The sequence below is a fragment of the Oppia nitens genome, unplaced genomic scaffold (genome assembly GCF_028296485.1).
Source record: "Oppia nitens isolate AA-2021 unplaced genomic scaffold, nextdenovo-longstitch-racon4-pilon3 scaffold19_pilon_pilon_pilon, whole genome shotgun sequence".
Taxonomy (NCBI): domain Eukaryota; kingdom Metazoa; phylum Arthropoda; class Arachnida; order Sarcoptiformes; family Oppiidae; genus Oppia; species Oppia nitens.
Window position 1 is genome coordinate 1012909 of NW_026533198.1, and position 17092 is coordinate 1030000.

The window sequence follows — 17092 nt, forward strand, 5'->3', positions numbered from 1 at the left end:
GTGAGTGAGTGAGTGAGTGAGTGAGTGAGTGAGTGAGTGAGTGAGTGAGTGAGTGAGTGAGTGAGTGAGTGAGWGAGAGAGAGAGAGAGAGAGAGAGAGAGAGAGATTCAGCAAAGATCCAGAATATAAATGATGAGTTAGTTGTCCTTAAAGTTAGTACACAATAGTAGTGTAGTTGTAGTAGTAGTAGTAGTAGTAGTATTGGGAAACAGATTTGTTGTGATATCACTGAAACTTTTTTTTTTTTTTTGCTTTATAACGTTGGAGTGAAAGAGTAAGCAAATCAAAGGATAGAGAGAGAGAGAGAGAGAGAGAGAGAGAGAGAGAGAGAGAGAGAGAGAATAACTAATTAGACAAAAGTATATATATATATATATATGAAACGGTTTGTTATATATATAAGTAGTGGTGATCTAAATTGTCAGTAACATCAACATAGCATCCATAACATACTATTATATAAGTTGTATATATATATATAGTGTATGTATGTATATGTGTGTGTGTGTTATAGGATTGCTTAGTGGCCGCACATAATATAATAATGTCAGTGTACTGTATGTGTGTGTRTGTGTGTGTGTGTGTGTGTGTGTGTGTGTGTGTATGTGTATGTATGTATGTGTATGTATGTGTGTGTGTGCTGTTGGCAACAACAACAACAAAAAATAGCCCAATACTTACACACATTATATTATATTATATTGTATTAGACTCTCTCTCTCTCTCTCTCTCTCTCTCTCTCTCTCTCTCTCTTTCAATACTGTTATACTATATATATATATATATATAAAACAAAATAAGCGAAATAGTTAGCTATAAGCGATAAGACATTAAAAGCGCAAAACGTTTTATTTTTGTTGTGTAAGTCTAACGGCAAAAGAGTAGACGATCGACAACAACAACAACAACGATGACCTGTCGCTCATGGAGTATAGACACTGTATGTATGTATCGGTATATACAGTAGTACTGTACTGTTATATACATATCCTAAGCACATGGCATCTCAAAAAAGGGCTCTCCGGTTATTTGAGTACACAGTTTGCTAGCTATATATACATATATACTGTTTATACGGGTATATATTATATATACACACATATATATATATATATATGGGTATATACTATATATATATTATATAACTCTTTGTGCAAAACAGTTTGTTAAAACACATTTCACAGTTGTTTCAGGTTTTATATACAGTATATATTCAAACAAACAAAAATCAATAGAAATTTTCACTGCAATCGCTTAGTGTGTGTATTGTTGTTGTTGTTAAGTATTGTTTAGAAAACAAGAATATTCTGTATACAGAATATTCTCTATATATATATATATATATATATATTTATATAGTTGTAGTTATTTTTATATCTATTATTCTACATATATATATAACTACATATATGATATATAAATGTATATAATTATACCCATATATAAACTGATAAACTTTTTTTTTGTTGTTGATGTTGTTGTTACGCAACTTAGTTTTTTGTTCATTGTTATCATATATAACTATAAATTATATACAAAAAAATAATAATATATGAAAAGATATACTTTTTGATATATATATATAAAAACTATTAAAAACTACTAATTATTATTTTTTTTGAAAAGTAAAATAAAATTATGATTTTTCTTTATGATGTATTCAATGCACACATACATTAAGTTTGTGTAAAAAAATACAGATATCATATAATGTAGAAAAAAATATAACAAATTGTTTCGACTATAAAGAGAGAGAGAGAGAGAGAGAGAGACTTAATCTACATATATATATATAATATATAAATTAGATTTTTATTCAATTATTATCATTAGAGATATTTTAATGTAGAGTTTTTATTATATAATATTTTTTACTATATATATATATATATATATATATATATACTATCTATATATATATATAATTTAATGATAATTACTGAGGCAATGTGTAACAAAATAATAATAATAATAATAATAATAGCAATAGACTATACAGGCCTATAATTTAATTAAAATATCCAGGGATCAATTAAAAATAAACATAAACAACAACAACAACGATAAACAGGTTAATGCACTAAATATTTATTGTTATTTTTTTTGTTGTTGTTATTACTATAAAATTAATTTCATATCTATCATTTATATTTTATAGACACACACATTATAAATGTCATTATATAATTGTAAAGTATTAATATATACTGTATATATAAATATATATAATAAATAATTAACATTGATGATTGATTTTTTGTTTGTTATTTGTTGCATAGTTAACAAAATTGTTTGTATGTGAGTGTATGTGTATGTGTGTGTGTGTGTGTGTGTGTGTATGTGTGTGTGTATGTGTGTGTGTATGTGTGTGTGTGTGTGTGTGTATGTGTGTATATATGTGTGTGTAAATATACAGTATGTATTTATGTGTTTAAAAGTTATCAATAAATATTAAACAATTCAAAACTAATAAAATATTAATAATAATAAACCGCAAACACATATGTGTCAAAGTTATCTCATTTATATAATAATAATAATAATAATACTCAGTCTATCATATAATTGTTTGATAGAAAAAAACTAAAACTAAAATAATTTTTTTTTTAGAAAAAAACTATTTATTTTCCATTCAATTCACTTTATATTATTATTATTATTATATAATATCCGTATATAATTTAATATATTATTTTTAACTACTATACTATTATTGTCAATATCAATATATACAGTATATATATATATATATACCGTATATAACTCAACCATTTAACAACAACAACACAAAACATAGTGTCTTTTCATTTAACCGTTTTATATAATATAATAACTTATAACGCTTTTTGCTTATATATACTATATATATATATTATATATATTATATATAATATCAAATAGTTTGCTCTCAAAATCAATAATAAGATATATATATATATATATATTCTTTAAATAGACCGACCATTTGATACTTACGTTTTGCCTTTCGATACAATTTATAGATTTATTTTTTTTGTTGGTTGTATTGCTTGGTATAGCTATTGTGTTGTTGTTGTTGTTGATTGTGTTGTTGTCGTTGTTGTTGTTGTGCTTATAGTTTACTATAACGAGTCTAATCACTGAAAAAAAATTTCTCTCTTTTTTTATATAACTCTCTTTCCTTTTCTCTCTTTCTCTCACTCACTCACTCCTAATCTATTATAGTATAGTTATATATATACTGTATATATATATAGCCGGGACTTACTTTTATTAGTTTTATAAATAGTTTTTCAAACAAACAAAAAAAATAAAATAAAAATAAGTTACACATTATATTGCTTTTCTTTGAGTGTTTTATTTTTTAATAATAATAGCGTTATTTAAAAATATAAAATATATTCAATATATATAAGAATAATAACTATAATATCTATAATAAGATAATTATATCGATTTTTTATAGCAATTATTTTGTTTTAGTTTTAATTAAATTTATTTTTTATTTTGATTATTATAGCTATCAGTGAATTGCGGGCCGTAGTCGGCGGCCAAATATCGTTGCCGTGTAATACCAGTCTATGGATTGAAGATGACGTATCCCTATTGGTCTGGTATAAGGGTTCAACTGGTATACCCATCTACAGTGTCGATGCCCGTACCAGTCGACTGGCCAACTCTAAGCAAGTACCCGGCGATCAGTTGGCCGGTCGGGCCGTAATGGATATGTCCAGACAGCCGCCATCGTTAACATTGGATCCGGTAGTCGAGTCCGATGAAGATGAATATCAGTGTCGTGTCGACTATCGTAAACATAGGACCCAACAGTTTCTGTTTCATCTGAATGTTACCGGTAATTACTACCACTTTTTAGCCATACTTTCCTCCCCACCCCCTATTGTTGGTGACATCAAAAAATAATATATTATTATTACTACTGTTTATATTAGATATGTTTCTATTGTTAGTGTCTATGTTGTTGTTGTTGTCATTACTTATTATTTTCTTGTTTATATATATATATATAGTTCCGCCAAAACAAGTCATCATTAAAGACATGGACGGAAATAGGCTCCGGGATGTGATCGGACCCTACGATGAGGGCCAGAGTCTTACGATTGTTTGCGAAGCTTATGGAGGTTAGTTAGTTGATGATGATTGTTGTTGTTATTACTATTTGACTGTACTGTTTATATATATATATATTTAATAAATTAGTTTATATCCGACATGTAGTATATAGACAGTGAATCACATACACATACATATAGACACACACACACACACATATATATACACATACAAACACATACATACACACATACATACACACATACATACACACATACATACAAACATACATACACACATACATACAAACACATGCATACACACACAAATACATACACACATACATACACACATACATACACACATACATACACATACATATATGTATATATATACACATACAAACATATTAGTTTATTGACACACTGTATGACATATATCAATATATAATAATAATGTAATTAATTTAATGTTATAAACAAAATCAATTCAGTCAAAAGTTATGATGAAATTAAATTAAGTACTAATATATTATTATTATTATTATTATTATTAATGTATAGACAAATATAATCAATTCAATTATTTTTGACATACAGTTATGTCTACAATGATTTTATTTTGTTGTTATTGATAATAATATTAATTTTACTAAATATTTATTATTTTTATTTATTATAGAAATATAGGCACATATATATAATAAATAATATTTTTTTGTGCATTAATTTTCTAGTATAATATTATTTATTTTTTTTCACTATATTTTAACAAATTATTTAATACATATAATTTAGATAAAAAATATATAAATATTATAAATACTAGTATTTTTGCGCTAATGATTATTAGTCAATAGTACAGTACTTTATATATAATATAATAATAAGTAATATTATACATATAGTATTTAATAATATTATTATTATTATTAGATATTAAATTATATAAAAAAATTTACATAAAAAACATATTTATATATATTTAAATAATTATTTAAGCAAAATATTATATATATATATATATATATATATATATATATATATATATATATATTTAATATATATTAAAATAATGCACATAAAAGCTAAATATTAATTTTGCTTAAATATTATTAATAATAAAAAACATTATAAATAAAAATAAAAATTATATTACAATATAACACATTTTCAACACAAAAAAGCAAGTTTTATAACACAAAATATTTAATAATAATTTATAATATAATAATAATGATATTAAATAATGTATTATTATATATAATGTGTCTGAAAGTTAAATCAAAAAAAAAATAATAATAATAAATAAATATTAATAAATAGTTACACAATAACTACAACATTATTGCAATTTATGAATTAAATACAAACAACAACAACAAAAATATTTAGAAAATTTTTTCGAGACATAAAATATATATAAAATATTTTTTGCAAAAATAAATAAATAAATAAATATTTATTCAGAGATTTTCGTTGAGAGTGAAAAATAAGGCATTGTTTTCACTGTATATATATATTGTAATAATAATAATAATACCATATATCATAGTTTTAGCACAAAATTTATATACACACTCATACATACACACACACACACACACACACACACACWCACTCACACACACACACACATACATAACCTCACACATTCACACACACATACATACACACACTCACTCACACACACACACACACATACATAACCTCACACATTCACACACACATACATACACACACACAAACACATACATACATTTACACTCATACACACTCACATATACACACACACATACACTCATTCACTCACACATACACACACATACATACATACATACACACTCACACACACACACACACACACACACACACACACACACACACTGTGTTAGAGACGTGCCATATATCATACATATGAGATGATGAACCCATACTATATATAATAAAAATACTAGAGACAGAAAAACAGGGAATGTTATGTATAGTATGTATCATATAAACAGTACAGATAAATGTACAGAATATAGGGTATACTATATTAAGCACTGGTATGATATGATAGCACTGATAGTATACAGTATAATATTATTCTTTATAATTCTTACTTTTTTTTATTGAATCACTTTTATTACACTAACCGTCTCTCCTCTGTCTGTACTCTCTCTCTCTCTCTCTCTCTCACTCACCCACCCACTCACTCACTCACTCACTCACTCACCCACTCATTCGCTCATTTACTCGCTTGGATTTTAAAAGGGTTTGAACTGACGAGACGAGACTAACTGACTGACTGACTGACTATAAAATCAATTATTATAATATTATACAGTATTTTATTATACATTATCTATTGTTTGAGGAATTTCTTTCAACAAAAAAATAATTTTTTTTATTCACAGAATATTTTGTGGTTTTAATATATTATGCATAATATGTTATATACATTATAAACATTGCATTTTTATTAAACACTTTACTACTATTACTACAAGTTTTATGCATTTATTTAATCAATTGTTGAATATATATTAGCGCCTATTTTGTTGTTGTTGTTGTTAAATATATATTAGCAAAATAAATATTTTTAACACCTAAGCAATATATATATATATATATGAAATAAATATATTATTGATTTTTATATTATTATAAATCATAAATAGTAATCATAAATTTCATTTGATATTCAATATAATATATAAATATAATTAATATTAAATAGATTTAGTTATTTCTCTCTGAAAAAAAATTTAGTAAATTATTTATTTTAATATTAAAAAATAATTAACTTATTTATAAAGCTATTCATCAATTATTTACTCAACTATTTAACACTAAAATATTTGTTGCTTAATATTTTCAAAATAAATATTGAAATTTATAAAAAAATAAATAAAATAATTAAAACACTAATAATTTATATTATATATAAAATTTAATAAAAGAAAAACAAATTAAAAACATTTATTTATTTGTTAAATTTATTATTTATATTATTAAATGTATATACAATGTACAATGTATATCAATATATTTAATAGGCTATCATAATACTTCAAAATACTAAAAAATAAAATTTTTTTTATATATATTTTTGTTTAACTCCATAGAGAGAGAGAGAGAGAGAGAGAGAGAGAGAGAGAGAGAGAGAGAACTCAATATATATTTATGTTTTACGTGATGTGACGCCAATTCTTAGAGTTAGAGAGAGAGAGAGAGAGAGAAGAAAGAGAGATAAGACAACCATAAAGACAGACAAACAGATAAACAGTTTTGTCAGTTAGTGAGTGAGTGAGTGAGTGAGTGAGTGAGTGAGTGAGTGAGTGAGTGAGTGAAGTGAATGAGTTAGACATTTGAAAATAACAGTTAAAGTTATTTGCCATCAATTTTAAGAGAGAGAGAGAGAGAGAGAGAGAGAGAGAGAGAGAGAGAGAGAGAGAGAGAGAGAGAGAGCATAGCCTAACAAAATGCAATCAAACAGTAGTACTACTATTTGTTACACACAATACTCTATAATACAGTTAAATACTGTATATTATTATTATTATTATTATTGTATTCAATGGTATAGTAGTAGTGGTGGTGTCCTTATTAGTGTTATATGTTGTGGCTATACTTATATAGTATGACTACTACTACTACTACTACTACTACTACTACTACTACTACTACTACTACTACTACTCATTTGAGATGTCTTTCCCCCAGAAAATCAACTAATTTTCTTATTCAGGAAAACAACTGGTATTCACTTTGTTTGACAATTATTTTAATTCATTTATGTCTTTTCGCAAACTAACTGTAATACTGGTCTCCAATGGAGAGCAAAATACTCCTAATTTTATGGTATTAAATGAAATGTGTGTTTTATTTTTAGAGAGAGAGAGAGAGAGAGAGAGAGAGAGATAAAGAGAGAAAGAGAGAGAGAGAGAAAGAGAGAGAGAGAGAGATAGCAAACAGTTTTCTATATATATATATATAATATTATATAGTATTTTATAGCATTTTATTATTGTCTGGTTTATTGTTTAGTATATTACTGTATATATATATATATATAACATTATATATATATATATATATTTGTATCTTAGTATATATATATATAGATATTCTTATAATTATATATATATATATAAAACTTCAAAAAAATAATTGTTGATAATATTATATTCTTTATAATTATATAATAATATGCAGAATAAATCATTTTCATTAAATTTTATGACAAGTGTTTTGGTAACTAATATAATGTATATATATATATTTTGTATTACATATGCATAAAAAACTATAATATAATAATATACTATATACTGTATAAAGGCTTAAAAATTGATTGACAATATTGTTGTTATGCCCATGAAATTTGTATTCAAATATATATATTATATATATTCAATAGTTTATACATTATGTTTGGGTTTTCAGAAAATAAAAACTATTTAGAAATCCAGTCATTTTAGGGGATTATTATTGAATGAATTTTTTTATATATATTTATTTATAACTCTATAGTCATTAAGTGTTTTAGGAGATAAAATAGAAAATAAAACAATATTTATATATATATATATATATATATTGTATATAACATAACAATACAATATAATAAAAAAAATAATAAGCATTAGTATAGCAACAAAAATAAAATAAATATTCTCATAAAATAATATCTATATTTATCATATATATATATATATATATATAGTATATATATATAATATATATAATAAAATATATAAATAACAAACAAATAAAACAAAGAGTAATAGAGAAATAAATGTAATGAATATTATTTTATTTTTTGATAAATTATATACAATATGTATGTATAATATCCTAAACAAAATAAGATATACAAACAAATTAAAAACACAAAACAAAAAATATTTAAAAGAAATCTTTAGTAGAAAAATCTTATTTTTTTTAAAACAAATAATTTTTTATTGTATTACAGTATAACTTATTGTTGTTTTTGTTATTATATTTATAAAAAATTTTTTTTACTTATTATAATTTGAAATATATATATAAATTTATTTAAAACAATACTGTATGAATATTATGATTTTATTTTATTTTATTTTTTTTGAAATAAATTATTGCATATAATTTAATTTGTTTATATATATATATGATATATATATATTTAAATTAATTTTATTTTTGTTGTTGAAACAAACCAATTGCTTTAAGTAAATGTATTTAATTTTTTATTTTTTAAAAAAAATTGTTTATATTTTTTTTATTTATTGAAAATATAATTAATTTTTCCATAGAAAAAAAACATATCAATTTTTGTCAACTATTTTTGTTGTTGTTGTTGTATTTTAATACTAAATATATATTTTTGTAAAAATTTTTATACACATATGTTTCATAACGTTTAAAACGTTTAGATAGATAAATAAATATATTTATATTATTTAAATATTTTTTTACGATTTCATAACAGTATTACTCCCCCCCCCCCAAAAAAAATACAGTATATATAATATTATATTATATTATATAACAGTTTATTATTATTTTTTCCTATCCCTATCTCCCTATCCCTAACCCCCCTTCCCCACCCCCACTGTCTAACTCACTTGCTATTCAAATTGACTGATTTTTTTTCACAACAACAATAACAACAACAAAATATAAACTAAAAAATCATATTTCGTGACACACAAAAAAAGTAATAAAAATGCAAACTATATGTATATATATATGTGTATTTCAAACACACACACACACATACAAACATATATATACATATACATACACATACATATACACTCATATATACACACATACACACATATATACACATACAAACATACACACACTGACAATGATGAATAAACTGTTGATAAATTATATTTATACAATAATATATATATATATATATAAAGTTATATTAGTATTAAATATTATATAGAGTATGAAATATAATACATAAATATTTATACAATAAAGTCTAATATATATATATTGTATTATATATTATACTATACTAGGAATTGATGTTATTTTTTTGTTGATAAATTTATATTAAACATCATCATCATTATTATTATAATCATCATCACTTACAATCAATAAATAAATATATAATAATACATTCAAATACAGTATATATATGTTTCAATTTATGCAAATTATTTGCCAAATATATATCTATACATATTTGACTACAAGTTTATTGATCACTGTCAACATATGCTTATATATATGTGTGTGTATTATATACAATAGTTTTTTTAGTGATGATATATATAAGTTTATATAATATATTGATATATATATTTAAAATATAAATATATATAAAAATTTCTGTTGATGTCATGTTTATTATTATTATTATTATTATAACATTATATCATATATAATATTTAATGATAGATTATATGCAATACTTATATCAATTATATTATTATGTCTTTCATTTATATATATATACTGTATATAAAAAATGAAAGTTTAACAAAAAATATAACAAAAAATATTTATTTTTTAGTTTAATGAGAAATAAATTTATCTCATTTTACTAATATTTGCTATAAATTAATATATTAAAAAAATATATATTTCAATGAAAAATTTATTATTTAATTTAAAAAATAAAAACTACTTATTGTTATACAAATATCTATATCAGTTATAAATTAATACTAATAACAAACAGTTTTTATATAATTTATATATAAATTAGAAATTTATATTATTTACAAACAAACAAACAAACAAAAAACTTACTCAAACTTTTATTTTTATTTTATTTATTTTTTAAAAAAATAGGATACTTGATTTATAAGTATTGATACATTAGAGTTAAGTGTAAACATTGATATATATATATCAATATTATTTATTTGATGACTTTGACTAAAAACATTTTTTTGATGTTGACTACAAAATATTACATAATTTTTAAGGATATATATATATATATATATATATATTGATATAGCAATATATTTATAACAACAACAACAACAACACGTATAGTATATGTATATATTTGAATAATTGGGTAAACAGTATATACTATACATATATACAGTATATATATTTATATATATTAGTGATGTCTAGAAATTGGTCGCTAATATAAAGTATATATAAATAGGAGTTATAATATATAAATGTAATTTTCATATAAAACTTATACAGTATATATTGAATATATAAATCACTAGACATATTAATATAATGGTATATAAATTTCTATATATATAAACTAAAATTTTATTAAGGGTTTATACAGTATAATACTAAACTACTTATAATATATAATATATATTAATATTACATGTTTTTCCTCACATAAAGTAATGCCTCATTGATATACACAGAGATTTAAGAGACAAAAAAAATACATATTTATATATTATTATTATTATTATTATTATTATTATTAGTAGTAGTAGTAGTAGTAGTAGTAGTATTAGTAGTAGTAGTAGTAGTAGTAGTAGTAGTAGTAGTAGTATTAGTAGTAATATTATACCACATTTATTTGCGCATATAATTATGCAAATAAGATAATGATTTTATTTTATTTTTTGATAGATAATACCATTTGTTGGGGAAGGGGGAGGGAGTGGGTTATAATATGGTTAGGTTTAACCAAAATATAATAATAATATTAAGTTATGCAATAAGTAGTATTATTAATATTAATTTTGTATATATATATATATATATATTATAGATATACACCCCGTAGATAACAAAAATAATAATGTATTTATTTATTTATTAATACATGAATATTGAATAAATTTTTTTTATATATATAACATATGGGATATTAACAATAAATATTTGTTTATTTAATTTTTATTTATTAAATTATAAACACATATTAAACACATTGGTATTGAGTTAACAAAAAATCAATATAAAAAATAGTATCAATAAAATTGGAAATATTTTTTGTTTGTTTGTTTGTTTTTTTTGTAGTAAATAAATATTAAGTTATAAATAGATTCAATTTATTTTCAACATATTTTTTTTGTTACATTTATATCTGATATTAAAATCAGGTATTATTTATGATTGTTGTCTCTGTGTGTGTGTGTGTGTCTGACACTGACATACAGACAGATAGACAGACAGACAGACAGTTAGATAGATAGACATACAGACAGTATATATATATATACTTATATAGTAAGTGATAGAAAAAAAACAAATGTTTTTGTTGTTATTGTATTCAATAGTTTATATATAGTATATATTTTGCCATAATATTCAAAATGCTCGCAGCATTCAATAAAAACCAATACTATAAATAAATATATGATATATACTATTGATATATATATATATATATATATATAGAAAAAAATCAGTAAATTATTTGAAGAATTTATGTCTTATTTTTGTTTTATTTTGTTTTTCTATAATATATATATATATATAAACATTTATTTTCTATTTTACTATAAATAAATACATTGTAATATACTGTATATCTATTTAATGTATTTATTTTGCAAAACAATATGAAAAAAACTACTATTATAATAGATATATATATATATATCGATATAATTATATAATGATATAATAGACATAGCTATTAATAATTAACAAAATAATTTTCCGTATTTAATCATTTTAATGTTTAATTAAATGCTAAATAATTTATTAATATTTTTTTTTAAAAATAAAATAAATTCAATTACAATTTAAATGAAATAAAATTTTAAGTTAAAACTCTGATAATGTATAATACTGTATATCAATAATTATTATGTTATTAATAATAACTTATTATCAATAATTAGTTTTTAGATTAAATTTGAAATATCAAATATAATATTAATATATATATATATATATATATATAATGAAATATAATTAGAAAGTATTATCAAAATAAAATTAATATTAATATTTTATTGTATAATAACTAACTTTATATACTTTTACTTACAAAATTAATACAATAAATACAGTATTATTATATATTTATATTACAATAATATATACTGTATATAAAATAAAAGTTGTTGGCTTTTAGTTACAGATTAATATAAAATTTATATGTTTTTCATATAAATTATTTATACGTTAATTTCGATAATATTTTTCGATATTAATATTAAATAAAATTCTCTTAATATTTGTTAAGAAAATTATTATTTTTTTTACAAAAAAAAATTTATCCAAAGATTACTTGATATTTCTATACTATATATATATAAAATAAAATAAATTTATATTTATACATTGTATATATAAATATATATAATTGTAAGTAATATTAAATCCTATTTTAACATAAAACAAAACAAAAAATATTTTAAACTTATTGTTGATTTTTGTATATATATATATTAATAATTCAATATTTATTATTATTATTGCAATAATAATAATAATAATATAAAATAAAATATATGTACAATAAAAGGCATGAAAAAATAGGTAATTTCATACAATTTTTTGTTAGTTATATATAATATATATTATATATTAATAATAACAATAATATTAATAATAACAAAAAAAATTGTTTCATAAAGTATAAAATATTATCCTATAAAAAGCAATAATAAAATACTGTATATATATATATAAATAATATATATATATAATTATCATTTATAGGTTTATATATATTTGTCTATCAATTATATATATATATATATGTGAAACACTTAAATATGAATATAAAAAAAATGTTTTAATATTAAAAAAAATATATTAAATATATATTTTTTTCATTTACTTTTTTTTTATTTTATTTTAGTTTAGCACTCAATAACTACGATATTATTAAATGTCTATTGTTTTTTTTTAAAAATGTTATTTATTACCATTTATTAAATGAAAATAATTTATATTATTTTATTTTATTATTATTATTATTAGGTGTTAATAAAATTGAAAAAAATAGTGTTTAAGTATTGCTTGCAATTTATTTTTTTAAAGCAATGAATTTTAGTTTAAGATTATATATATATATATATATATATATATATATATATAAAATAAATTTAACGACTCTTTAATTTAAGTGCGAAAAAAGTGTGTTTTTTTAGTTAATAATATATTATTTAATTTCTTTTTATTTAATCAAAAAAAAAATAATAATAATAAATTGTATTTTATTTTAGAAATAATATATATTTTTTTCCAAATTAAAAGACTAACTAATACTTGTAATAAATAATAATAATATATAAAATAAAATTTTTTAAGAAACCTAAAAAAAATTAATTATTATCTAAACACATAAAATAATAAATTATTATTATTTTTTTAAAAAATTTTAGATTATATATATATATATATATATATATATATATATTATACACAAAATTTTTAAAATAATAAATATTTTTTTAATATGAATATTTAGTATTATATTAATATTTATTTTTTAAAAAATTTTTATTTTATATAAAATAAAATATACACTCACTGTTTAAATTGTTTGTTTGTTTAGCACTGTTATTGATGAGTGAGTGAGTGAGTGAAAGATAGTGAGTGAGAGAGAGAGAGAGAGAGAGAGAGAGAGAGAGCAAAGTTAACAAAAATAAAAAATACAGTATAATGTCGTTTAAATAAAAAAAAAATAAATGTTATGTTTGACTGCAATTCAGTGATAACTAAGAAAATTGATTTAAATTCGTGAGGCGTTTGTGAGATATATTTGTTTGGCTTTCAAATCAACTAATGCTTTGTGAATATAATATCGTTTTTTTAATACTATATATTTGTGTGCAGTAGTAGTAGTAGTAGTAGTAGTAGTAGTAGTAGTAGTAGTAGTAGTAGTAGTAGTAGTAGTAGTAGTAGTAGTAGTAGTAGTAGTAGTAGTAGTAGTAGTAGTAGTAGTGATGAGACACACAATCAAACATACGGTATCTCTCTCTCTCTCTCTCTCTCTCTCTCTCTCTCTCTCAGTCTCTCTCTCTCTCTTTCTCTCTCTAATTGTGTTTGCGATTTGTTTTAGCCATAAATTAAATACATTTTGTTGTTATTAAATGCCTTTTTTTAAGTTTAACAGTTAGTTTAGTATTTGCTTCAACAACAAAAAAAAACTGGCAAAACGTGAGAAAACAAATTTTTGTATTATTTATAATATAATATAAAATAAAATTGATATGATATCATGAAAATTAATAGTATAACTTGTATATACAGTATATATTATATATATATATATATATATATATATATATATATAGATAAATACAATATAAATTATATACACTGTATATCATATAAAAAAATTTTTGTTTGTTATGCACACTATGGTATTATTATCATTAATATTATTACTAGTAATATATTAAATATATACTATATATACAGTATATATAATTATTTTAACTAAACTATTATTTTATTTTGTTGTTACTGTCATTAATATTCATATTTAGTTTTTTTTTGTTGATTTTAAATTAGTTTATACAGTATATTAGTTTTGACTGTGTATTTGACTTATATTTTATTATATATATATATATATAAATATATTTATATTTAACAAAAAAATGTCTATTCAGACAGAATATATTATATTATATATGTATAGTATTTATATATATATATACATACTGTATGTATTGAATAAACTTTAAATAAAATTATTTTTATTTTATTTTTTTTTGGAAATATTCTGTACATTACTCTGTATATAATGTATATAAAATCAATACATTTATATATACAGTAAATCTATATATGTATATATATCTGACGAGTGACTATCAAATAATATAAATATATACTAAATATATATATATAAAAAAAGTTTGAAAAAGGAGTCAATTTTTTTTTTGATATAAATATGACTACAAAGTGAAGTAAATTTCCGAGTTTTTCTCGACTCTCTCTCTCTCTCTCTCTCTCTCTCTCTCTCTCTATCTCTCTCTCTCTATGAATCTGATTGTTAGTAAGCACTCAACTGTTTCGGACTAACATTTCATTTCATTTTCTTCAGCTATTATTATATACAGTTAGACATCACTTCATATATATATATCGGTATATATAACTGTATTGTAAGTAAATCTAAAAAACTATATATATATATATATAATCTATTGGAAATATATATACATATATATCAATATATATATGGTATTTTGATTCCCTCCTCACCAATGAATCGTTATTTTATTTTTTTATTTTATTTTTTTTTTGTTATATACATTATATCTTATTTTTATTTATATATATTTTTTTGACTGAAAGGAGGGGGGCTTTAAGTTTCACATTGTTTCGCATGAAACGATGAAATTTATTGACTAATCGATATAATACTATCAAAATTTATATATATATATATATATATAAAGTATATATATATATATATATATAAAGTATATATATATATATATATATAAAGTATATATATATAGATATATATTCATGTATAATATAAATAAATAGTATATATATATATATAAAGTGTGAAAATAGGTGTGTGTTTTATTGTGTAGTCCCTATGCTATTGATGTCAAGTCAGCCATATATTTATATATTGATATATATATATAAAAAAATTATATGATGTCTCACTTACTTTATATATATTTAAAGTTACGACATATTTCTGTCAATTTATAAATATGTATATAAAACACAAAATATATATCAATATATGGCTTAATTTTTTTATAATATATATTTTGACTAAAAAAATAAATTTTAAATAATGTCATATTTTTTCCATAAAAAATAATATATATGAAATAAGTTATATATTGTTTTATCATACACTATATACCATAGCATACTGTAAATACAATGATATCATTTGATAAACTAAAAGATTATTTAATAATAATAATAACCCATTTTTTAAGCCAATTTTTTTTAATCTCATGTGTCATTTCATAATATATATTTTTTTTGTTAGCATTTAATGTCAAACCATAGTATATATTTTTTTGTTGCTATTGTTTTGTTTTATAAGTTTATATATAAAATATCTTACTATTGGATCTATTATATACTGTATATGTGATATATATAGTATAGATTTGATGACAAAGTGTTTGAAAAAAAATTATATATTATATTATAGA

General features: G+C 20.6%; 1 protein-coding gene across 1 annotated transcript in view; it reads left to right on the forward strand.

Moving 5' to 3' along the window:
* Positions 1-910: 910 nt before the first annotated feature.
* LOC128966163 (hemicentin-1-like) overlaps positions 911-17092 on the forward strand; it is a 34483-nt gene continuing 18301 nt past the window's right edge. Inside the window, exons 1-3 of the mRNA XM_054312978.1 lie at positions 911-929; positions 3500-3832; positions 4008-4118. Coding sequence (XP_054168953.1) covers positions 911-929; positions 3500-3832; positions 4008-4118 — 463 coding nt within the window. The remainder of the gene's footprint in view (positions 930-3499; positions 3833-4007; positions 4119-17092) is intronic.